The sequence below is a fragment of the Terrapene carolina genome, unplaced genomic scaffold (genome assembly GCF_002925995.2).
Source record: "Terrapene carolina triunguis isolate 2854851 unplaced genomic scaffold, T_m_triunguis-2.0 Scaffold111, whole genome shotgun sequence".
Classification (NCBI taxonomy): domain Eukaryota; kingdom Metazoa; phylum Chordata; order Testudines; family Emydidae; genus Terrapene; species Terrapene triunguis.
In genome coordinates, this window is record NW_020664462.1 from 27,630,052 (window position 1) to 27,657,119 (window position 27,068).

The following is a 27,068-nucleotide window of genomic DNA, read 5'->3' on the forward strand; positions in this document are numbered from 1 at the left end:
TCACAAAATAATTCTATTACTAAATTATTTGTATTTACAGCAGTTAGACAAAAGGCTGTTTTACCTTTTCATTTCCAAAATATTTTGCTTGTTTGGTTCAAAGAGTTTTCTTAATTCTGAAACTAAAAAGAAAAAAAGAAAAGATGCAGTGTATCTTTTATACATTAGGAATTCTCAGGCATCACAGCAGGATGTCTATATGCTTCTGTTTTAAGCAAGAAGGGATGGTCTAGAAAAGTAGCTTTTCACATAACCAGTCACATACAGGTAAACATTTCCTATTTGGGTTCCTTGCTTACTAACTTCCTTAAAACACATTTGGCAAATACTGTAGTAAATACAAGAGAGTCCTCTAAAAATTTATCTAGACTAGGGTTAAAACATGGTATTTTAGGAACATGTTAAAATACAATTTACCCTGTCAACATGTTTTAAAACACTAGTGTAAACACATTAGTTGGCTGAGGTTAATCCTGGTAGGTAGTTTAGGTGACATCACAACCAGTTAATATATTAATACAGGTTGGTCTGTCTACACTTGTATTTTTACTATTAGCTAAATGTGTTGGCTAATAAGTTTTTAAAAACACACCAAGTTAACCCCTTTAATCCTAATCTAGACAAGCCCTAAGAATCCTGATGACTTGTGGCCAAAGACCACATAGTACTTTTCACCAACTGTTCCCAGAGTTAACCCCAGTACCCTGATTATTTTCCTACTTTGTTAGTTACAGTCTGCTTAAATAATTTCCCCCTGTAGTTTTAACTGTATAAATATTTACTTCTTATCCTAAATTGTTCAATAGTGTTACCTGCTGTTAGACAACTATCACATTTCATCTCCTGTCATTTCACTAGCATTTCAGTGACGGGTGAAGTAATCCCTACATATACAGTGTCAGTTGACATTTGTAAACCCCTTTGAACAAAAAGATGCTATATAAATAAATATGGCACAATTTCTTTTCACCAGGCAACAAACTCCATGTATGTGACCACAGGGGCTGGGGAGTGAGAAGCTAGAAGCCTGATTTCCTTGCAATAGTATACGACTAAAAGCTGAGTCACTATGCAGACCTTTGATTGGGTTTTAATATAGAATGGTTTGACCGTGCCTCTGATATTTAAAAGACTTGCTGCTTCTTTATGTAAAGTTTAGGTTTTTGTTTTACATGAAACTGGTAATTTACTTCTTTTCACGACTTCAGTTTAGGTGCTGCAACTGTATTCCATAAATATACAGATTGACATATTGTAGAAATGTGGTCTGGTTAGTAATACAGCAGTGTCAACCCAGGGTCTTGCCCACAGCAAGTATGATCAACAAATCAGCATAAAAATAAACATTCAGTTTATGGAAGGACAAGATTAACCATATTTTAAAATATTTACTTCCAGGATAAAGGCTGGCATTCAACCAAGAGCTCAATTTTATTGCAGCATTAAGTCTCTGAAGAGGTTTTAGAACATACCACTAGTATTTAGTAACATGAATGCACATTTGGACTTAACTTGCATGGCACAATATGGGTGATGAACATACCTATCAGCATACCTGCAATATCTCTGCAAGTGAAAGGCAACTGTATTAAAGCATTCCACCACCTCTTGCCCCTTTATCCTGAGCTCATTTAGACAGGGATTGAAAATTAAAGCGGGCCAAAATGAGACTTGCTCTATTTAGTCCTGAACCAGTGGGGGAGGCCTGACATCTTGTGAACTGCTAGAACAGGAAGAGAATGTTCTACACCGCTGCAAAGGTAAGCTTACCAAATTTCTAGCTTTAGTCCTTGTAGCTTAGGCGGCACATAAGAACAGGCATTACAATATGCACCATTCAAATTGCACGGGGCTTCTTCTCCCTCACTTCCTTCCTTTCCACTGGATTTTCTCAACCAGTTTTTTGGTCAACCGCTAGTGCTAGAAACCAGATGCCTTTCCACCCCCTGTAAATTTGGAAATGTCGCTCTCAAGGGGAACAAGATGTGAATTTATGATCCTAGTGGTGCATGAGTTATCAGTGGTTGCTAAAATGGTGTGGAAGACTGTTGCACAGGAACTTCCAGAACATGGTCCAAGCACTTGTTCTGTAGTGTTCAGACTGACCTTGACATATATCACAGCTATACATAAAACGATATGTTGCAGTTGTGTGTCCTTTGGGCTTTTCAGGGTTTATGCTGATAGTTTTTTGGTGTGCAGGTTTGTTTTTTGTTTTAAACAGAAGACTCTCGTGTGATACTATCAATATAACAGATTGTCAAATGGTAAATTGTAATTTGTGATAGCATCACAGAGAGAAGTTGTATGATTCAACTGTAACTCACGGAAACAAGCAACTTCAAAATAAAAAGGAGATCCCTGGAAAATGGAAAAGTCAGTTGCTGGATTCCCATTCCACCATTCAAAATCATTCTTGTGGTTTGCCACAGCATGCATATTCTTCAAAAGGAAAAAACAGTTTACTAAGATCAGGTGGATTTCCCCAGTTATCTCCAATATTAGCCTCCCTGGTCAAATTCAATATGAAGAGTGCAGAGTTTAAATATTGGTCCAGAGTAATCTAATCAGACCAGGATCAAAGCACATATGCAGGGCACTCCAGGCAATTTGTACAAGAAGGCACCTGTTTGAAGGACAGATCTCTCAGCCCTCAGTGCTCTTAATAGAACTTCCCTCAAGCACCAAAATTCACTTTAAAATTAAACTAAAATGGATGAAATGTAATGCATATGGAATACTGTACTATTAACTAACAAAATACTGTAACTCTATCGACAGTATATCCTGGATATCACTAGTCAGGATGATCTGATACCAACTAGTGTAAAAATGTTACAGCAGTAATAGTGTGGGATTCAATCCCATCAATTTTTTAAAAAAGAAAAATATATTAATCACGGTGTACTAGACTGATCACAAAGTCTTAGATTGGTCGCAGGATTTCTGTATGAAAGCATGAGTAGGACTAACACTTATCAGTGTACACGATCATCAATCTTTGGTTTAAATATTGGACTTTGGAACAGTCTCATGGGCAGCCATGTGTAGTTTGCTTCAAAAAAAAATTTAGTTTATTTTCAGAGAGCGGCAGGGAGTGTTAGGGGAACATGTCGACATGTTGAACCTTTAAATATTCTACAGAATAGCTTTGTATAATAGGCAATGTGGGTTGCAACGTAAGTGGCATGTGTTAACTTTCCTCTTCTGTGGCCATAAAGAAACGGATAGTGTTTAAACACAGGATCATGAGGTTCAATAAAGACAACATGCAAAATCAACTTTTTTTTTCAACTGTATTGTAGTAGTGCCTATGAGTCCCGGTCCTGGATCAGGGTCCCATTGTTCTAGGTGCTGTACAAAACACAAGCAGCGTACAATCTAAGTAGATGACAAGAGACAACAGGTGGATACTGACAGAGAAAGCAAATAGAAACAATGACACAATAATCAGCATGAGAGGCAGTGGTCTCAACATACCAGCTGATTATCAGTTGTCAAGTTTTCTGTAGGCATCACAGCTTAAGTTACATTGACTATGAAAGGCTGAACCCTAGCAAAGTTGAATTCTTTTGTTTTCGATCACTGCATGTTAAACACAAGGCCACGACAGCTGGATAACGAGTGTGAAAGTTTTATGGGCTGTCTTCTCTCAAAGTTAGCATGGAGAAAAATTGATTATTTTTAAAAAGACTTTTTTAAAAATCTGACTTTATTTAAATTAAATTCAGGTTTATTTTTATGTAAAATTATTTTTTAATTTTAAAATTAAATTTAAAATTATGACAACCTATATTAATACCTAAATTTACTAAATCTATTAAATTGTTTAAAAATATTAAGCAGTACATGTGTGTTCCCAAGTTTTAAAGGAAGTCAAATCACTGAATGGCATGAAGATAGGTAGCTGGAATCAGAGTTTGCTTAAGTGCTAAACCTGCTTTTGACAGCAGTAGCCTCTTCTGCAGCTGCAGAGAGAAATTTTTTCCATTTCAGTTTATTCATCTAGTTCAGTTCAATGACTAGTTCATTCAACATTTAGAAAATGATAGGAGTTGAAAAAGCAGAAACCCTTTTTTCCCCCCCTCTTCCAAACTATGAATAAAAATTAGGCTTAAGAAGATGAGATCTACTAGATCTAAAATCCTGAAGGACCAGAAACAATCAGTTCAATTCACTAATTACAGAGAATACTTCCTTCTTTAAAAAAATAAATCAGTTTTAAATGCAAAACGTGTTAGATAAAATTTCTGATTAACTTTTTTCTCCTTCATCAGCACATTTAAGAGAGTTTAAATAAAACTAATAAAATTTAAAATACTGGTTTTGTGCAATGTTTAATTGAATTTGAATTTCCAGCCAAAGAGAGCTTTATACAAATCACAAATACAAAATTAATCTAGTAAAAACTAATCATTCAACATTTTCTATCATAAAAGTTGAAATATTAAGAATCTAAATAGATATAGTTATATATATGCTTAAATAAATGTGTATAGATACAATGTATCTTCCTTGTCAGTAAAATAAAGCACCAAAATTTACTGTAAAGACTATATTAAGTTGCAAATCAATGTGTTTTAATTGCGCTCAACCCTTGAAAAAAAAATCCATCTTTCTTTGGGAAAATAACTAAGTAGCACCAAACTGATTATTTAAATCAAGGTTTCCTGCTTGCTGATTTAAGTCAGTTAAAATCAGTGATTTTAATTAATCCACTCCTCACCTACACCCACATTATTTTGTTTTTTTTTTTAAAGCATTCATTTAGTATTTGTTGCTCAGGTATGTAGAACAACATCTGAATAGCACTTTCCCAAAAAAGATTTCAGATTACGCACACACTCATACTCTCTATTTGGGAAATATTTAAAAATAGGCAGGTAGTCTGCTACTGCAGGGTTTTGTTATTTGCTGGATAAAATGTTGAAGCTCATACATTTTTCTTCTAAAGATGCGGGTTGGCTCTTGCAACCTTATCCAATTGGGTTTCTCTTTTTACTATGGTCTCCAATTCTATGTGCACTGATGCCAAGGCCCTGCCTGTTCACTAATGTGTTGTTCTGTGACCAAAAAGAATTACACCGTTGCACGTAGTCACACACATGGCAGGTTTGGGGGTAATATTGCTTTCAACCAATTAGTAACTCAGTAGTGGTGGGGAACTTATCCCTGCATGACTCAAAAATGTGCAACACTTGGGAAAGGGGGAAAAAGAGAAACATCTGTAAAGTGTAAAATGTTTAATTTACATTGAAACTTCCATACTTTGTTTTGGCATCAAGTACATAAATAGTTACTGGTGGTCTGTGTTGTAGCTAAGTGGGACAGCCATTATGCCCTCAGCAACAGCTCAAGCCTTTGACATTAGAACCTATTTTAGAATCTTGGTTAGGACATTAAATGGGTTATTCTCTATTGAAGACTCTCAGAAGTTATCTTCGTTTTGATAGCTATCAATCTTCCAAACAGGATTTACCCTGTGATACCAAACTGACCATTTCAGCAGATGCAGTACTCATCTTCCAAGGCAGCTACATGTCATTCAAGGACAAAAGATAACAGGCCAAATAAAAAATAAAATAAAAAAATTAATTCTTATTGGATGCTTTTCGAAAAATCCTGAAAAATTCAGGAAGGAACAAGCTTCCTGCTAAGGTAGCTTCATGTTTTGGCTATAAATCTCTTAGATATGAGAGAGGATCCAATCAGGTAAGATTTAAAGTCACATGACATTTTTACAGCTCTGTTTTAAGAGCAAAAATAATTAAACCTTTCACAATTCCCTCAGAGGATGAGCATATGAACTTGGTTGGTCAGACTGGTAGATCAAAATTCACCCGCCAGAGCATCACTCCTCATTTACAGTTAATAGATGTCATAATATAATCCTAAAATCAGGCATTAAACCTCTTTGTTTTGAGGAAAATCCCATAAACTAATAAATGTTTTTGGTTTTATGGTGCTCTACAGGCCAAATTATACCAGACATAACTAGGAAACTCCATCATCTTCAGATTATGCCATCAAGGACATGTGCTGGCCCACTTATGGATAACAGGGTTGCACAGGTGTCACAGAGCCGAATTCCTACTGAAAACCTTTTAATTACAGGTAGTATAAAAGATTCCAGACTTGACTCTTAGTGTCAAATGAGTTGGCTGAGATGGCAGTTAGAAACCTCCCCTCCCCCCATCTTTTCATTTGAAAATTGAACAAATCTGATATTGAAAAGTCAGTATTACCTAGAGCTACACTGTCCAAAAAGACACTTAGTACTAAGTACACGTCTACCCCGATAGAACGCGACCTGATATAACACAAATTTGGATATAACGCGGTAAAGCAGTGCTCCGGGGGGGCGGAGCTGAGTGCTCCGGCGGATCAAAGCAAGTTCGATATAACGCGGTTTCACCTATAATGCGGTAAGATTTTTTGGCTCCCGAGGACAGCGTTATATCGGGGTAGAGGTGTAGTTCCTATGTAAATTAAAAATAGCTGGTGGTAACTGAGCCCTATTGAAAACCTAGTGCATAGCGAGAATGGAACCTCAATGCCATTGTTACTTCATAACTTTTTAGGATAAAATGACATTTAAACTACACATTTATGATCAGAAGAGTTTCTTGGGCTGGAGGGTTCAATCCGTTTAAGTACAAGGCAGTTGCTGACAAGGTGTTTTTAATAAAGGCCTTTTCACTCCAAACTTGTTTCCCTTCTTGGTCAGCCAGAGCCCAATCCACTAAGCTTCCAAGCATGTTGTCAAGCCCATTTTTTTCCTCCTTGGAGAGTAAAGATTAAGGTACAGTATATGAAGAGGCTGAGGGGGTATTGATTGCTACAGCTCAGTAGTATTATGGATAGCTTATATTCTATATTTGAGGAATACCTTTTTCTATTGTGTTACTCAATTATTGCAAAAAGTGCCCAGTTCAATGAATGTGTGCTTTTTTCCCCACATCAAAAAATGCATATTGATTTTACATCACAAAAGGTGATTACAGAAAGAGTGCAGGATCAGCCACGTTATTTGACAATGACATGCTGGGAAACAGTGTTCCGTTCTAAAATGTATTGCCACCAACTGTATGCATGGAGGAACACAGGCATCATTATGATGCAACAAACCAGTCTACCATGCTATCTTGTCTCACCATGGCAAGTGCTGTTATCTTTAGAAAGAGGAATGAATGCGGCGTACCAACATCCTGAGCCCTGCAATATTATGCTTTGGAGTGTGGGTGACTTCCTGATTCCTGCTACATACTATTATTCTCAAGTCACTGGTTTACTTAATGAAGTTAGCCCTTGAACAGAAAAGGGCTATTTGTGAGCAGACAGACATTTCCATTTATCTGGATTTTTCCTAGTTTCTTCCCCAGTAAAATGTGTTAGGGTCACAAGTCACATGGCATTTTTACAGCTCCCTAATTGATTAAGTAACTTGTGATTGGGATTTAAGAAGCTAGTGGTGTTTTAAATCTCTTAGGTAGAATGGCTAAAGGAGCAGGAAATGTAACCATTTCCCTTGCTAGAAAGCACAGGCGTTGCCAGAGGCAACATTCCTAGGGTAATTAGGCTTAGATGGCATTTATTGGCTAGTTGCAAAGTTTGGGGTTACTTTTTTTCTCTCATCACATTCAAATAATTGCTTGGGTGGTTCTAGGCACAAAGATTGCCATCACATGCTTATCTGGATTGTTTAATTGCATGAGATAGGGACTTGGGGAACACTGTCTCACTCCTGCCCGCCCCCATAGGATCTCATCTGAAGTAAGATGTACTGGGCCCTGTGCAGATATTCTAGCACATAAGCTTAAAATTCACTGAGTATTTATACAAGGAAACTCGCGACCTGAATATTTGCTAAAGATGAACAGAAAAAGGCTGCAAACACAACCAAAGAAAGTTCTTTTGTAAATTTAAGCAAGTTCTTTTCCTGTACTAAGTATTCATCTAGCTCTACTAATTTCTTTTGGAAGTTTTGAATTTCAGCTTCTGTCTGACCTTTTTGAAGTTAGGTAAACAAAATTGAACTCCACAGGCAACGATTTAACAAATGACTTATATAAAAGAGCATCTAATTTCTATATCATTCTCCTCCCTTATTAATACAGCCTCCACAGGGAGGTGAAAACTAATTTACAAGCCCTGTGTGCCTATTATTAGTTTCAACTGTGCCTTGCATTTGTCTATATTAAGTTTTGTTACCCAATGTGCATACACACACACACACACACCTTTTTTTACCTACCTTTTGGAAGCACTGCTAAAAGATTAGCATCAATGTCCTTTGTGCTATTAGCAAGTTCTTCTTTATCCTCAAATGAAAATTCTTTCTGAAAACTGAAAACATTATCTGGTTTACTGAGCTGTGAACACTTCAGCTACAGATCAAATTAAGCCAAGATATATAGAGATTTACTTCATGATACCTTAACATACAGACACAAAGAAGCGTATTTGCCATGATTTCAGGAGACACAGAAACAAGGCCAGACTCCCATTAATGGGACAATTAATGGAAGCAGTACAGTAAACAAAATCAATATAAGTGCTACAATAGGTTTAACATAATATAAGTAGTACACCTCTGAAAGAGTAAAGAAACTGAAACCAAAGCCAGGCTTTGGCAAGTGTACAGTGCTCACTTTATATGATTATTTTTTATTACAAATATTTACACTGTAAAAATGATAAACAAAGGAAATAGTATTTTTCAATTCACCTCATACAAGTACTGTAGTGCAATCTCTTTATTGTGAAAGTGCAACTTACAAATGTAGATTTTTTTAAAAACACAAATGCACTCAAAAACAAAACAAAGTAAAAATTTAGAGCCAACAAGTCCACTCAGTCTTACTTCTCGTTCAGCCAATCGCTAAGACAAACAAGTTTGTTTACATTTATGGGAGATAATGCTGAGCACTTCTTATTTACAATGTCACCAGAAAGTGAGAACAGGCATTCGCATGGGACTTTTGTAGCCGGCATTGCAAGGTATCTACATGCCAGATATGCTAAACATTTGTATGCCCCTTCATGCTTCAGCCACTATTCCAGAGGACATGCTTCCATGCAGATGACGTTCGTTAAAAAAATAATGTGTTAATTAAATTTGTGACTGAACTCCTTGGGGAAGAATTGTATGTCTCCGGCTCTATTTTACCTGCATTCTGCCATATATTTCATGTTGTAGTCGTCTCGGATGATGACTCAGCACATGTTCATTTCAAGAACACTTTCGCTGCAGATTTGACAAAATGCAAAGAAGGTACCAATGTGAGATTTCTAACGATAGCTACAACACTCAACCCAAGGTTTAAGAATCTGAAGTGCCTTCCAAAATCTGGAGCATGCTTTCAGAAGTCTTAAAAGTGCAATACTCCAATGCGGAAACTACAGAAGCTGAACCACCAAAAAAGAAAATCGACCTTCTGCTGGTGGCATCTGACTCAGATGATGAAAATGAACATGCATCGGTCCACACTGCTTTGGATAGTTATGGAGCAGAACCCATCATCAGCATGGATGTATATCCTCTGGAATGGTGGCTGAAGCATGAAGGGACACATGAATCTTTAGTGCATCTGGCATTAGGGTGACCAGACAGCAAATGTGAAAAATCGAGACGGGGTGGGGGGTAATAGGCACCTACATAAGAAAAAGCCCCGAATTTCAGGAGATATTGGGATATCTGGTCATCCTATCTGGCATGTAAATACCTTGCGACGCTGGCTATAACGGTGCCATGTGAACACCTGTTCTCACTTTCAGGTGACATTGTGAACAAAAAGTGGGCAGCATTATCTCCTGCAAATGTAAACAAACTTGTTTGTCTCAGCGATTGGCTGACCAAGAAGTAGGACTGAGTGGACTTATAGGCTCTAAAGTTTTGTATTGTTTTATTTTTGAATGCAGGTTTTTTTGATACATAATTCTACATTTGTAAGTTCAACTTTCATGATAAAGAGACTGCACTACAGTACTTGTATTAGGTGAATTGAAAAATACTATTTTTTGTTTTTTATAGTGCAAATATTTTTTCAGAATATCAGAAATAAATATAAAGTGAGCACTGTATACGTTGTATACTGTGTTGTAATTGATATCAATATATTTGAAAATGTTGAAAACATCCAAAATTATTTATTCTATTATTTAACTGCAATTAATCACAATTACATTTTTTTAATCGCACGATTAATCAAGATTAATTTTTTTTAATTGCTTGACAGCCTTAATTTATATCTGAAACAGTCTTGGTAAAACCATTCCTTATAAATAACTTTAATGTTAACATTTCATACAATGTGGCAGGTTATATTTATCTTTTCGGTACTATATGACACATTCTAAACAGAACACTCTTAGTACAATTAATATGACATTTATGACATACACACGCATACATCTATAGATCTAAAATGGCTTTTAGAACACAGGCCATCCAGCATCTTTTCTTGTTTAAAAAAATTAAAAAAGGCTCAATTGTCTACTTACGTGAGAAAAATATTTCTTGAAATACAGATGTTTAGCATTATTTGACATTTTTATGTAAAATACAGGTGTTATACCATCTAGACATCTTCAGTTGGCACTGAGATCCCCTATGTTAAGTTAGGAAGGTCTATTGAGAGAATCAGGGTATGTCTACACTAGAAACGCTACAGCAGCACAGCTGTAACATAGGCACTTACTTCAGTGATGGAGGGGGTTCTTCCATCACTGTACTAACTCCACCTCTCTCAGAAGTGGCAGCTGGGTCGACAGAAGATCTTGCGGTGTCTACACTGTGGTTTAGATTGGCTTAATTACATTGCACATGGCCAAAATTCATAAAGGTAAATAAACTCAAAATTAGTTATTTAAAAAATCTGTTTACTTAAACTAATCTTTGGGTGTCAGCCCGACTCATCACTTTTGAATCCCTAGGTCAGTGATTCTCAACCAGGAGTACACGTACCCCTGGGGGTACACAGAGTCTTCCAGGTGGTACATCAACTCATCTAGGTATTAGCCTAGTTTTAGAACAGGTTATATAAAAACACTAGCAAAGTCAGTACAAACTAAAATTTCATATAGACAATGACTTGTTTATACTGCTCTACACTGTATACCATATACGGAAATGTAAGTACAATATTTATATTCCGATTTATTTTATAATAATATGGCAAAAATGAGAAAATAAGCAATATTTCAGAAATAGTGTGCTGTGACACTTTTGTATTTTTACATCTGATTTTGTAAGCAAGTAGTTGTTAAGTGAGGTGTAACTTGGGGTACACAAAAACAAATCAGACTCCTGAAAGGGATACAGTAGTCTAGAAAGGTTGAGAGCCACGGCCATAGGGCTAGTAGTATCATTGACAACATTGACTATGCTGCCATAGTGCATGTGAAATAAGATAATACTTTGAGTTTAGTTCAATATAGACTCCTGACACAGGAAAGCATTAAAGCACATTTCAATTAAGCATGTGCTTACATCCCCCTTTGACTCAATGGGCGTAAGCCCTTGCCTATACTGGACACTATATCTTCTGTGGGTTTTCTGCTTTTCCTCAACCCCGTCTCAAGTTCTGAAGTTTTTTGTTGTTGTTTTAAAGATCTTCTACGTAGGACCATGTGTGCTGTAAACTGGTGTGGCAGCATGCCAGTTAGGTAGCTTCAACTCACATAAAGAATTTTGAGGCAGGTTTAGTAGTAAGTTGCCGAGGGAGCTCTGGGAACATGTGTCCCTTATTCATCATGCTGCCATCTGACTAGGTCAAAAACATTTACTTAATCAAATCAATGCCTCGTACTGCTTTACCCAGATAGCACGTCTATACCAATAGTAAAAGGCAAAAAGGAAGATATTGCTCTTTAAAAACAATACAATTTATCCAAAGAATGTGGCATAAAGAAATACAGTAGTCCTGAAAAAGTAGAGATGCATTTACGACTTATCACTACGTGAGGGACCTCTTACTGAAATCTGTGGGGGGATTTTTGGTTGGCCCTTTCCCAATTCCAGGAGAAAGGAAAATGGCCAAAGAGGACTCGGGATCCTGAAATTGACAGTCCCCAGGGCTAATGGGGGAGGCCAGCGCTCCACATCAATCGGATCAGCGCGGGGCGGGGGGGGAGGTCAATGAGGGAGTCAAGAGCCCTCGGCCTTCCTCAGCGTGAGCTAGGGCTGCCAGGGCAGAATGATAGATAGATAAGATAAGATAGGGCTCAGAACACAGCTGGGGAGAGAACAGCAGCAGATTGGAGAGAAAGAGCGCTGGGGCAGGTCTCCTGCTCATGCAGTAGAGTCATGAGCTCTGGTTTAGGAAGAGATGGAGGGCATCAAGTGCCAGAGGGGGATGTGGCCTGACAGGAGGGCAGAACGGGTTCTGTCACAGAGCCCAATCCTGGGGCAGGGCCACACCAGCAGCGTCACAGCAGCGCATCCAGGTCCAGGAAGCCTTTGCCGGACTCGTAAATTTGTTGTTACTGTAAAATTTATTGCATGTTAGAGACTGCTTGACCCTTACCCAGGCCATCTCCTCACAGTGCTTCCAGGGTGTTCTTTAATGGCCAAAGAAACAGCTTGGTGTAAATAAACTGTATATGTGTTTAAGTGAATGGCAGTGATTACGGGTTAAAAGGGTAACAAGGGAGTTAGGAGTATCCTGGAGTGGGGGCACCCTCATCCCCACACAGAGTTTAGGGTTGCCAACAGTCCCTTATTTCTTCATCTCCGTACAGCAAAATTGGGAGTTGCTGAGTGCTGCAAAAACAGCAAGAAATCGTCCTAGGGAATGTAGGTGAGTACCGGTTATTAATTCTTAACAATAATATCGGGAGGTGGGGTGAGGGTGCTAAGAAAACAGTCCCTTATTTTTGAAATACGTTGGCAATCCTTGCCCATAGAGAGACTGAGGTAAACGTGAAGGAACCCCTGAGCTCAGTCCTCTCTGCATAGTGTGAGTCCTGCTCATGCACGGCTGGGAGGGAAAGTCGAGGTGGGCAGGTACCGGATGAAGTGAGTCGGGGAGGGACTGAGATCCTTTTGTTGCTTGGTTCAGCTGGGGAACTGCATACAGACAGAAATTCCCCTACTACAGTGGGACAAATCCCCCCCTTATAACAACATTAAATACAAATGTTTATTTGCAAGCTCAATTGAACTCAAAGTAGTGAGATCATGGTAACTAAGAACTATGGTTTCAGTACTACAGGTCATGAGAGGCAAAGGTTTTAATAAGATGCTAACAACTCATTTATTTCTCACTGATTTTCTCTTTTTGTAGATGGGGAAAATATTTAGAGATTCCCTTCTTTGCTCCATTAGTTATTTTCTGCTGGAAGAGCTGTTGCAGCCCCAACGTTAGCTGCTTCTGTTGGGTCAGATAATCTGTGGTCTCTTGATTTATACGTAATCTAGTATTTAAAAGACATCTTTAAATTCCCTCCCCCTACTCCCACATGCTAGCAATATTCATTCCCCATTCCAAAAGCTTAAAAAGCTAAAAAAGTAACTTAATATGATTAGGTGATGATTCTGGGCAGCTGCACTACAAACTTTCGTGTTGGTGTACTTTACTGTTAAACACTTCAGTTTTTAGTATTAAAATGATTTATGGCACACACTCAGGATTTTTACGTTTTGCCTTTCTTGCATTTTTCTGGCTGAAATTGAAAAAAGTTATTTTATCACCTTCTGTTCTGCTTTCTCCTTAACAAAGGCACTGTTAGATCTGGATTCTGCACAGGATTCAGAGGAAAGAAATGCATCCAACGTCCTCGGCTGGAAGATGTCTTGTAATTACATTTCATGAAGCCTGATCAAGATCATGGGGTGCCACAAGCTCCTGTTTATTTCCAGACATGATAAAAAGTGTTGCAGTATTTTCCCCAGTGAAAAGTTTAATAAAAAAATAATCTTCAGGAATCCACACGAATCGTGTCAAATGTGTCTGGTAGCATTTCCTAGTCTCCATACTTTAGTTTATTCCTTTAAATTCAATCACTTTTTTGTGCTGCATAAGAAGAGAATTTAATAATCAAACTAGCTGTACTGCTCTCCTCTGACAATTTTTGGGCAGGCAGTTGTTTTTAGACAACAGGGATTAACATTTGAAAACTTTACCTGCCACTGTAGCATGTAATGTTTGAATTAGCTGCTCCATTAACCTAGTTACAGATCCAGAAGCAAACAGCAATTTGACTCAAATCCCATTGGCAACAGTGTTCAGCCATTGCTTCCTCCCATCTACTATGCGATATTTTTCTTCGGGATTTAATATTACAACAGAAATACACCATCATAAAATAGGTTTGCCACCCTACAGATTGGGCATATGGTTCTAGTTTCTCATTCTCTCCTTACATCATTTCCTCCACTTGCTCTTTGAAAGGGAAAGATTTTGATGTCACAGTTAAGTCCCTCTCCTCTAAGGTGTTCATTTTGATTTCTCCTATGTCACCCACTTTAAGGTCTTCCTATTCCCTTTCCCCTTTTTCTCTACAATGCACAAAGAATGAGGGGGCATGGAACAATAAAGGTGGAGAGAAAGAGCCAAGAAAAAAAAAAAAAGAGGTACTTGGTGTAGTAGAGTCCTGTTGAGCAAATGCTTAAATAAGTTACTCCAAAACACCTAACTAACAGGCATTTAGAGCTTTGAATACCCAGTTCAGATACATAGCTTTTTGTCAAGTTGTTACAGGGCAAAGAATAATTTTCAAAAACATCAGAAGCAACACAGATTCAAATGGTTATTACAGGTTATTATCTTACTATCAAGAAACTGGACAGATAAAAGGAATTTTACAATGTTTTACCTTAATGCTCTCCTTCTTTGGAGTAGTTTTGCGGTTTTAAATCTGACTGAATTCTCTTTGTCAAAATCTATGAGAAAAGAAAAACACAGTAAAGAGGCCGTGTATTAATATTTAACATTTAAATGGCTGTATCATTATCTCAACTCTTTGATGTTGGAAATGGTAGTGTCTTAGATTCTATAGTTGAATGAATATGTACAACTGCATGCCTAAAATGGTGCCAACTTAAAGTCTTGAGAAAAAGTACAGAGACCATATGTTCCAATAAGTTTTTAATATTCTTTGTGAAAACTAAATATATATGGTTCAAGTGGTTTAAACACAAGAGACTGAGCCAGGAACTACTAAATTCTAACCCTGACTCTGGCTGCATCTTCCTCTGTGACCTTGGGCAAGTTACTTAAGCTCTTTGCCTCAGTTTCCCTGATTGTAGAATGGACCTATTTACCTGCTTACAGGGGAGTATTGAGTTTAAGGTTTATAAAGTACTTTGAAGAGGAAAAGGGTTACAAAAACGTATTGTAACAAACATGGGTTGGACCCTAGCGTTATTATAAAAACTGCACATTCACTGCAAAAGTCAGACATACGTAAGTAAATGTTTGGTGGAGCAATATATTCTGATGTCAGTGGCAAACATTAGTAAAGGTTCCCCTAGTATCTGGCAAAAACCAAATCTTCCTGAATAAACTGGAAATATGTTTAGTCATTTCCATCCTTGGGTCTTGTTCACAGTGGGTGTAAAGGTGTGTTAGATACAATCCCATTTAAACATTTATAGCGGGCAGGGTTCTAGCACAGAACCCCTAATATTGACGAACGATACTATGCACTAGGGAGGTAAGCAGTCAATAGTGCAGTAAGGTTAGGAGACTGAGAAACAACCCGATCAGGGAAGTTGTGCTAGAAACCAGCTAGCAGCTATTTAAACACAGATGAAGCTACCATGATTTGCTCCTAGTGGGGAAACAGCCTTCGGTCCCATCTGCACTGAAGTGAGTTGTCTCAGGGGACCAAGATACAGAATGGTTGTTCCTTGACATAACTGAGGGATTGTTGCATCTTGCAATGTAGACTGATACATGACCAACACTTTAACATGATTCAAGGACATGGTTAAAAGCTGGTATGTGCCATCTACACTGAGATGGTACTGTGGTGTAACCATGTTGAGGGACAACAGGTTTATAACCAGTACCCGACACAGCTATTTATAATCTTGATGGAACCTATGATGTAACCAAGGGATACTGGTAGAATAATGGTGTAATTAGGTTTAATGTAGCTGGTTACCAAGAGCTACATTGTCAACGGGTCTCATGTCTGTACAACCTTTAAAAATTTGCTCGCTCATTCTCTCTTCCCACGCCTCAGAGATACATAGATTTAAATGGAGACTATTTAAATAGGATTATAAAAAGGCTAGAAAATATGTAAACCAATGACCTTTTTCTAGAATACTGGAATACACTGAAACAATTCAATATTTAAAGCAATCTTGTTAACAAGTAAACAGCATCCTTCTAGTTTATATAGGCATTATCATCTTTCCTGTTTTTTTGTTGGCATTTTGTTTCTCTTTCCAACTAACTACATGGAAAATAAAGCTCATTAATCATACAGCAGAGACATTTTGTAAGACCAGCTACAAAGTGTTATAAGCAAAGATTTACGAATGGTTTACTAATCATTACACTAATAATTAAAAAAAAATATTCCATAAACATTTTCTAGAAAGGCCAGATTTATAATACTGTAAAAGCACAGCAGATAAAAATTCTCCACAAAAAAACCAACACAGTATGAGTTTGGTTAATCAAAACCAGGCATGCATAAAATTTATAACCATTCAAATAGTATATAACCCATCTTATACTATTTGGTACAAAAACAGCTGTCCACTACAAAAAACACATGTAGGCCACAGAAAAATTCCTCCCCACCGCAGCCAAAAAAGGGAGAGAGCAGCTTTCATCATCTGAAATTTGAAGAAGGGGGAAGGGGCAGTGGCTCGCAGAGGGGCATAGATTCATAGACTCTAGGACTGGAAGGGACCTCGAGAGGTCATCGAGTCCAGTCCCCTGCCCTCATGGCATGACGGACTCTGTTACCCATGAAACACGTTTAACAACATTTAACATTTTTAAATTGCTGTGCACTTTATAGGGCAAATTCATCTGCTCCCACAAAAACTTGTTTCTGGTATACAGCTATATTTTATGGGTCCCCTTGCCATGATTCGTTCACATGTTGAAGACTTGTTACAGTGTAATAAAAGTAACTTACTGTCACAATCTACTAAACCTTAAAATTTAGTTAATAAAAACATTGAAAGAATGGCAAAAAAGGCTCCTTTCAGGAGAACTTAACAGGTCCACAGAACAATCATTTTAAGGTGGCTCTATTTCAATGGTTAACCTAAAAACATACACAGTCCAGTATGCTAAAGAGAAATCACTGCAAATGTAACAATATTGTGTTCCCTCAACAGTGACAAGAAGATTATAAACACACTTATAATCCTATCAGAAATAATTTTAAGTATTTGTATTTACAATTCAGAGTATGTTTACTTCAGTGTTAAATTATGAACTTGCTTGTGAGTTTAACCATTCAATATATTTCCACTCAATCTACAAAATAGTGGTTAAAAACAAAAGCAGTTAAAATATAAGCAGTTAGAATATTAATTTAGGAAACCTGGACATTCCATTGTTACTCAGTACATTTAAAGGCCTTAATTCAACTGCAAGCTAAGCTAATTAGAAGATCCATCTAATCGGATTTTTGAAAAGTGACCTTTGAGGAAATTATAAAATAGACTAGATGCCAAACTAATTACTAAAGTACCAAATGCTTCTATGTAAGGACAAATAGTATGCATATACATTTAAAAAAAAAAAGGGGGGGGGGGGGGGGGGGAGGGGGAGAAATCAATTGCATTCTTCTCTATCCACTTTGAACTCTTACCTTGCTCCTCAGAGTATTTAACATTTCCCAAATAGCTGGAGATCCAAGGATTTCTGAACATGGTTGCACAAACAAAGGATTCAGCAATGAGAAACTACAATGGGAGCTAATTCTCAGCCAGCCACAGCCCTAGGCCCGTCTAAGCAATACTGTGTAGAGATTTTTCATAGCACAGGACTGAAGCTGTCAGGCTATCGCGTCCCAGGGAGTACAGTAAATGCATAGCAATAGGCTGCAAAGTAGAGCAGCTCAAGCCCAGTAATCAGATTACAAGCAGAAATTAGGCACATGAATGCTAAAACAAATTGGACAATGGTGATTGGGAGCTTTATAATATTACTACTTCAAAGCTCTAGCCAAATCACAAATTATATTCTAGCAAGAAGATATTGCAGAAACCCAATATTCTTTACAGGAAAATAAATTTCTCTCCAAGAGGAGTAATTCCTTCTTATCTCTAATCAGAATAAACTGCAAAGAATGCTTAAACACAAAGTAAAGCACAGCAACTGGGCTGTCAGAAGACTGACTTTTAATCATATCATTATGCTTAACATTTTGCCCATTCGATAGGCCAAAAAGGAATGTTTAAGCAGCGAAGATTTATGGGTAACATATGAACAAAATTACTGGTGGGAGAAGGGGAGTTAAGAACAGATACCCAGACACTTATTTTAATTTGAGACAGAAGGTGTAGAACTGTAAGACAATTTATCTAATAAGTACAGCATAGCTGCCACATTTATCTTAAACTAGATTTTATAGGTTTTGGATTCATTGTGGACTTCAATAATGAGAATTTCAGGATCCTTTATATTCCATTCTAAAAATCTGGAAGCACTTCTTCAGAAGGGTGCAATAACTGTTTTACAAAGCAGACCTGTTGGATCATCTCAGGAGTAAAATGAAGTAACCAACCAACGAGGTGTTAAAAATGGCTGTGACAAAAATTCACACACACAAACCCAAAACAGCCAAAGGCAATTATTGAATAACTAGTACTCTCCTTCCCCCCTCCTCCTCCACTCAGAACCACTTAAATGATTAAATACCAATGGAAGACTAAATAGCAGTCAGGAATGTTAGACTTACAAAATGTTAGTTTATGGGTGTGCAGGCGTAGAGCCACTGCCTACTTAGACTGTATGTTCCTTGGGGCAGGAACTGTGCTAAATTATGTACCTGCATGGTGTCTAGTACAATGGAGACCTAATCCATCATAGGGGTCTCTATACACTACCACAATACAAACTTAGGAAAGATGCTATTTTGGATTTAACGTTAGGAGACAGCTAAGTTCAAATATATGGTCCAGTCAAAAGAAAATAAAATGTTAATTTCAGCCAGTTTACCAGGAAGCAGTATGTATGCCTGCCAGGTTGTTTGAAGTGGTTTGCTTTTATTTTCTTTGGTGTTTATGAGTAATTTCTGACTCAATTCGGGGTGTGGGGGGGACACTATTACTTCTTCCAGTTTTTTTAAACAGCCTGTAGCATGTTTAATACAGAAGACAGGATCTGAGTTCCAGAAGTATAGCCAGACATCTCCTGGTTACCAGGTCTACTTGTTGCAATTTTGGGGGGACAGTGGGGTGGGGAGGGAGGTTATGGCCATTATCTCTAAAATGGACCCACCTTCTTTGTGATGGGCCCAAATGCCTAATCCCTATAAGCTGAAGGCATCTTGTACTCCTTCACTCACCTTCTATGTAAGGGCACGTCTTCACTACCCGCCGGATCGGCGGGTAGCAATCGATCTATTGGGGATCGACTTATCGCGTCTAGTGAAGACGCGATAAAATCGATCCCTGATCGCTCTGCCGTCGACTCCGGAAAGCCACCGCGGCAAGAAGCGGAAGCGGAGTTGACGGCGGTACAGCAGCGGTCGACTCGCCGCCGTCCTCACAGCCAGGTAAGTCGACCTAATACACGCAACTTCAGCTATGCTATTCACTTAGTTGAAGTTGCGTATCTTAGGTCGCCCCCCCCCCCCCCGTAGTGTAGACCTAGCCTTAGTCTCCTCTAGGACTTTAGCCATCATCTTGCTTGTGATAGAGATACAATGAGCAAGAAAAAAGTATATGTAGTCTTGGAAGGACATCATAACTTCAAACACTCCTCTATGAATTTGGTAATTTTAAATGAATTCTTACTCATGGTGTTCAAATGCTACTTATAGGATGTGTAAATAAGCCTGAGTTTCCAGAACAGCTGCCAATTCCACTGTGAAAGCAGAACTTATGACAGACACTACTGTGGGTAGGACTTCCTCTCCTAGCGTTCAGGGCTGACAGTTCAAGAATGCCGGGGGTAGCTCATGAGTGTAAAGATAACTACTACTATGGAGGGCTTAAGGTCGGGGGAAGGAATAGATGAACTGCAACAGAGAATATCCATATCTGATTTTTCCCAAATGATCATTTGGTCTAGAGCTCAGCATCAAGCTCTCTTCACCTGGAATTATTCACCAAGTGCTACTCTGTGCAGGATATCCATGAACACACACCCCTGATCATAGCACTGAATACTACTTCTACCATAGCATTCTGTGACCCTACATTACTGGCACTCGGATAATGGGTCTGTTCCGGTCCTTCAGAATTAGTTCTGTTGGAGGCAGAGGATTAAAATACAACAGCAGTGTGGCGCCATGCAGAGACGGGGGAATTTGGACACATACTTCAGTCTTCAAGAGTTTCTCCATCCTCTATATAATGAGCAAGTCCACCCTCCCCTCCCCCCATACACACAATTTGACCTGACCTCCTTTGTGGCAAAACCTAGTTTCATAGGGCCCATGGGGTCAGCACAGTGATGAGACTGCTGTTACACTAAAACCAGTCCCGTGAGAAGACCCATCAATTTGGCATTAAAAAACAAAACGGGGGGGGGGGAGGGAGGGGAAATCTTTCCATGAAGAGGGAGATCTCCAAATATTTCAAGGTGGCCATTCTGTCCTTTAAAATGATCAAGTGATCAAGAGCAGAAGCATGTCCATCTCAGTGATATAGCAAGGCTATGCTATAGATCTGCTGTTATTTCCTTGCCCATCCCATCCCCCAGACCAATTTTTAAATGTCAGATGCCTCTAACATATGAGCACAGCTGGAAGTTAAAATTGCAGTTAATGAAAAAATTAGGTTAAGCATACATTGCTAATCAAAAACAGACTGCCCACGAAAGATCTGTTGGCAGCTGAAGATTGTTCTGTAACTTCCCTCAGGAACTGCGGCACAACGTCATCATTTCGTTTGGGGACACTGATCGTTGTAATCAAAGCTGGAGCTCAGACTGCTTGTAAGCGGCTCTCAACTTACAGTACAGCTTTATCCAGGAGTCAGCCCACCCCCACCCCCAATCACGACATTTTTAAAAATATTAAAAATTTCGAGTTTTAGTTCTTGGGAGTTTCTTCTCAAGCCTCTCTCTGCAATCACGAGGGCTAGATGCTACATTGTAAAATGGCATCTTAGATTGTGCCACAATCACAAGACTCTGGGGACTGTGGCCACATGCAACAAGAACAAAACAAAACAAAATCACCACAAATTCAGGACAAAGTTGGCATTTTTTCCTAATGTTTCCAGAAAGAAAGAAAGAAAAACAACCACAACACAGCTATCAGCCCCAAAAATAAAGTTATAAAAAATTAAAGTATTTGTCCTGTGGTACGTTAAACAGAAAATGATTATCCATTCTACGTTCAAGCAAGACTGCACACAGTTTTTTTAAATAAAATAGATTTTAAAATAGATCATATACACCTCATCACCCCCTGCCCCCATATATATTGGCAAGTGGTATTCTCATTTTCCTTAGTGAAGGTAATTTATACAGGATTTCTAATCCGGGATAAAATCTCCTGACATGAGATCATCCCTTGAGTGGGAAGTATGTTTAATCCTTTTCACTTTCCTTTTATCACTTCTATTGTTATGCAATAAGTTCCAGAATCCTATGTTTCCGCATAATTATTACGTAATTACAGTAACTCCTCACTTAACGTTGTAGTTATGTTCCTGAAAAATGCGACTTTAAGCGAAACGATGTTAAGCAAATCCAATTTCCCCATAAGAATTCATGTAAATAGGGGAGGTTAGATTCCAGGAAAAAATTTTTTGCCAGACAAAAAGGCATTATATACATTTTAAACAATTTTAAACAAGCAATTTAATACAGGTATTAAACAGACTGGCAGCCCCCCCATCAGCTCCCCTACGCCCACCCCCAGCGCCTCCCGTCCACCGGCAGATGCCGCCGATCAGCGCCTTCCTCCTGTTCCCCCTGTCCCACCTCCTGCCTGCAGCAATCAGCTGTCTTGAGGCATTCAGGAGGCTGGGGGGAGGAGCGAGGACACGGCTGCACGCTGCGTCCTCGCTCCTCCCCTGAGCCTCCTGAATGCCACAAACCAGCTCTTTGGTTAGTATTGCTATTTTGGACAAGTCTTCAGATAAATAGAACTCTGCATTGCATCACCTGCGTCAGGTAGTTTAAAACAGGTCACATGTGAAGAAATCAAAAACAAAGTTAATGGTCATAACACAAGAACTAGGGGCCACCAAATGAAATTAAGAGGCAGCAGGTTTAAAACAAACAAAAGGAAGTATTTTTTCACACAACGCACAGTCAACCTGTGGAACTCCTTGCCAGAGGATGTTGTGAAGGCCAAGACTATAACAGGGTTCAAAAAAAAAAAAAATTAGATAAATTTATGGAGAATAGATCCATCAATGGCCATTAACCAGGATGGGCAGGGATGGTGTCCCTAGCCTCTGTTTGCCAGAAGCTGGGAATGGGCAACAGGGGATGGATCACTTGATGATTGCCTGTTCTGTTCATTTCCCCCTGGGGCATCTGGTATTGGCCACTGTCGGAAGACAGGATCCTGGGCTAGATGAACCTTTGGTCTGACCCAGTATGGCTGATCTTATGTTTTTATGGTCAGTAAAATGGCACTCTGAGTACTGAGCTATCTGATGTAAAATGCCAGATGTATTGAAAGGACATGGCCCATCCACCTGTTCTATACACTTACACATGAATTCTCACTTGGAAAAAAGAACCAATACTTTTGTATGCACCCCAAGAATCTAGATACTCTTTGTATTTCTGTTTCAGTAAGCATTTTCCTCACTGAACAAAAGAAGTGAGATTTCTTGAAAGAGGCACCAATTTCAACAAGTCTCCTGCAAAAGATTAATCAATTGCTTCCAAGAGCAGTAAGTTTTAAGAAAGATGGAGGCATGGAGGGATTTATTCCAGCATTCACGTAATGCATGTCAATATTCATTAGCCTATGTAATCAAGTCTATAGGATGATTTAAGATCAATACTTTTTAAAAAAAATAAGTATTACACATCCATTTAAGTTCTGGCTCATGTCAGAGAAGCCCATTCCCCAACCCAGTGATCTACTGTAGCATATGTGGGTATCAGCAGGACACAGAATTGACCCAAATAAATCAGACTTACCCTGAAATGCTCCTGAATCTATAATGCAGCTTTGGAGTTCATAAAGAATTCTTTTAAGTTAATAATTCTAACAGTATTTTAAACACAGGAACTGTATCAATACACGGTAAAATCAATTCAAGTCCTATTACATTCCTTTCTGTGCTAGTGTGAGGTCTCTTGTTCTAGAAGTATACAGTACATCTTTTCTAGACCCTTCTCTGTTAGGCATCCCCAGGAAAATAATCTCCTGTTTATTTTGTCAAAGACTGCCGTATATTTGGAACTGATTTTTAAATTATGTACACCACTGTTTGAAAATGAACACATTGAAATATGCATTATAGACAGATTTGCACATACATTGGGTACGGTTTCATTCATTTAAACCTAGCACCGTTTGTTAATAGAGCAGTCAATACTTAGTGTAGTCCTAACAGAATCTATGTATTCTATTATACCAAGAACCCCTTAACCTTCTGAAAGCTGATATGGACAAACTGCAAGGAATTTGCACTGTCTAGACACCATCTTTGATTCCCTCTGTGAGTGAATGAAAATCAGAAGTCTGTATGCAGTGTGATGGTCTCAGGATATTCGAGAGACAAGGTGGATGATGTAATATTCTTTTATTGGGCCAACTTCTCTTGGTGAAAGAGACAGCAGGAGTTGATCCAATAAGAGATATTACTTCCTCTACCTTGTCTCTCTAATCAGAAGTCTGAGGCTTTTAAAGCAAAGATGGCTTGTAGAATCTTTGAAGTAAGTCGACATGTAACTCATTACAATACTGATTTACTGCAATCCATTAAATTAACAATCTTGCCAAAAATCTTCTCACCCACTTCAAATTTTTGCTATGCATAATATTAAAGAATTTTAAAAATAGGAGATAAAGCCATGCCTAAGTTTAAATTAAAATCTTGTGCGGTTTTGGATATCAGTAGTTCAGGAAGCATGAAGTCAAAACCAGGTTAAAGACATATCAACATGAGAAATCACCAGTGGCTGAAATGTATTAAAAACACATTTCTCCTGTTACAGCATACAAACCTGAGGCATTTGTGAACCAGAGTTTTGCCTTGTCCATGAAATTCCAGAATGCTATTTCTGGATGTGGTTCACAATAAAGTGCTTGTGCTTCAGAGGCTTTTAATTTTTTTGTTCAAACAGGTTAAGTAATTTAAACCCACCTCCAATTCAAAATCCTTCTCCTTCTCTAAACAGCTATGTTCACAGACGCTCTCAGCCTCCTGTCAAATAATTGCTTGTGCAGGCAGGTCTGCCACATTTAGCCATGGCATTGTAGAAACATCTGTTTTCCCCCTACTTGCTCAACAAGAAGCTTCACCTCTTTCTTAACTCTGAAGTGAACTGGATCTCTTCTCTTAGGGTTGTTCTGGAGTTTCCAGAAATTAAAGATTAAGTCATGTGATGATCCTCCAGGAATAGGCAACCCTACTTTTCCTGGGATTGAACAAGGACTTGCCTAGTCAGTATTCAGAGGCATTGCTTGCAAATGCCCTGCCATTCTGACAAGCTTTGTCAGCGAGGCAGTGCCAACCTCCTTCCTAGAAACTGTTTCCTCCCCACCTTCCCATACTTATATTCACTTCCGTCTCCTCCCAAATACAAGATGATCCCCCAGAGTGGAATTCTGTTAACTCTAGGCAGTCTGCTTGGAAGACAAATGGAAAATGGCCCTGCACAGCTAAGCCAGGATAAAGAGCTCAGTTAGATGACTCTACAATACAAGAGTGTATTCTAATGCAAAGATTAGTACTCTCTGAACACACGTATGAGCCCAAGGAAGAGTAGAGCAGCTGCAAAAAAGCCTTTAAAACAAAGATATTTGATTTCTAAAGGAAAACATCAATTCTGTTTACCACTGCAGCATTGCACCCATTTCACAAGCTACACCATGACTAGTTACCTAGAAATATAACGGCCATTTCCAAGTCTTGAGATGAGGCAGACACTAAATCATAAGGGAGCCTATAACACTATAAAAAGCTGTAATGTTTAAACAAAATATTTAACATTAAATGCTATTTTTTCTTAGTGCTGGCTTCACACAACATTTTGGCCTTTCGCTGGGTTGTCACATTGTTGAGGTGACATCTCAGGAGTTTTCACCATGACAACTGTCTAGAACGCCAGCCCTAGGGCAGCCCAATTGTAAATATTCTGGTAAGTTATTGCTCATTCATGGTGACAAGTGTATTTCAGTCTGACATTACATTCTGCAGTTCTGAGCAAAATGCATTAAGAACATATGAAAAGGGAACTGGTCAGCACAGTGACCAGAGGGGAAGCTGCCGTCAAGACCTGGGTTGAATGGCTAAAAGCAAGATCGCGCCTCTTAGTCCCCTTTAGTGCATGCTGCAAATATACCAGACAGTCTCCAGTGTGCTCAAGAGAGGAACAAGCTACTAATAGTGGGGCTGACAAGAGGGGAGGAAAAGGGGGCGGGGTAAATTGTGCCAGGGGCTCAGCAAACATGATGTACTGGGGCTTCAAATTTCTCTTGACGGGCCGGAGCGAGAAAGTTATAGGTCCGGATTGAACTGTATTAGCAGAGCTATGTAGGGAAGCACCTGGCTGCACTATGCTTGGCAGAGTCTATGGGCACTCAATATCACTGGTAAGGAATAACAATTGCAAATATATGTATATTTTACTTAAAAGCCTTTCTCAGTGTGAAAGCCAGTCATTGCGATGGGTAAGTGAAACGATTCAGTCAGTGCTATCCAACACATGAAAATCTGGTTTTGATATTCCCTCTCTTTCACAAAGGATAAATTCACTCTTTCAGCCAGTAAATCGTCTTCTGAGAAGGGAAATGAAACTGCATGTCTGCTGTGCTAAAAGAATGTTACCTGAAGAAACAGAACATCACAAATCGTTTTTCTAAAACTGGTTTCTCAGTTAATAGGATATTCAGACAGCAAAGCACTTGACACAACCAGGCTCTACAAAGAAATATATCTCATAAAGCCCCGGCAAGATTATCAGAGAGAGTGGTGAGCTAATGCATATTATAATCATAAAGTGCTCACTGTCAGGGCCGGCTCTAGGCACCAGCAAAACAAGCTGGTGCTTGGGGCGGCACATTTTTAGGGGCGGCATGGCCGGCGCCAGAATGCCACCCCTGCCGCCCCTAAAAATGTGCCCCGGCCGCCCTAGCTCACCTCCACTGCTGCCGCCGCTTGTGCGCCACGGCGTGCGAAACAGCTGATTCGCGCGCCGCTGCTCCCCCTCCCTCCCAGGCTCTCAAACCTGGAAGGGAGGGGGAGATCCCGAGCGGCCACGGCGCGGGAAACAGCTGATTCGCGCGTCGCTGCTCACCCTCCCTCCCAGGCTCTCAAGCCTGGGAGGGAGGGGGAGACTCTGAGTGGCCGCGGCGCTCGCGCCGCTTCTCCCCCTCCCTCCTAGGCTTGAGAGCCTGGGGGGAGGAGGCAGGGCTGGGGATTTGTGGAAGGGGCGGAGTTGAGGCGGGGCTGGGGGGTGGGGTAAGAAAAAAACGGGGGCTGGGGGGTGGCCAAAATTGATTTTGCTTGGGGCGGCAAAAATCCTAGAGCCGGCCCTGCTCACTGTGCAGTCAAAGAGCAATACTGAAGCCCCCTTTTCTAAATCACAGCATTTACAAAGAGCTTCACATCCTCTTTAGCCTCCTTTGCGACACCTGCAAACTAAAGTTTTATCTTTTATGAAAAATGAACTGAAATGCAATGCATTATCCGTACGATAGTACTGGGCCACATCACATAGATCTGGGCTGTATCTAGCTCTAAGCTGAACGCTCAGTTAGCTGCCATCCAGCATATTCTG

At 39.2% G+C, this 27,068-nt stretch overlaps 1 protein-coding gene across 1 annotated transcript in view; it reads right to left on the minus strand.

Moving 5' to 3' along the window:
* SVIL (supervillin) overlaps positions 1-27,068 on the minus strand; it is a 145,574-nt gene that overhangs the window by 81,281 nt on the left and 37,225 nt on the right. Inside the window, exons 2-4 of the mRNA XM_024214440.3 lie at positions 14,818-14,884; positions 8,255-8,346; positions 65-122 (exon numbers count right to left, since the gene is read on the minus strand). Of these exons, the coding sequence (XP_024070208.2) occupies positions 65-122; positions 8,255-8,346; positions 14,818-14,884 (217 nt within the window). The remainder of the gene's footprint in view (positions 1-64; positions 123-8,254; positions 8,347-14,817; positions 14,885-27,068) is intronic.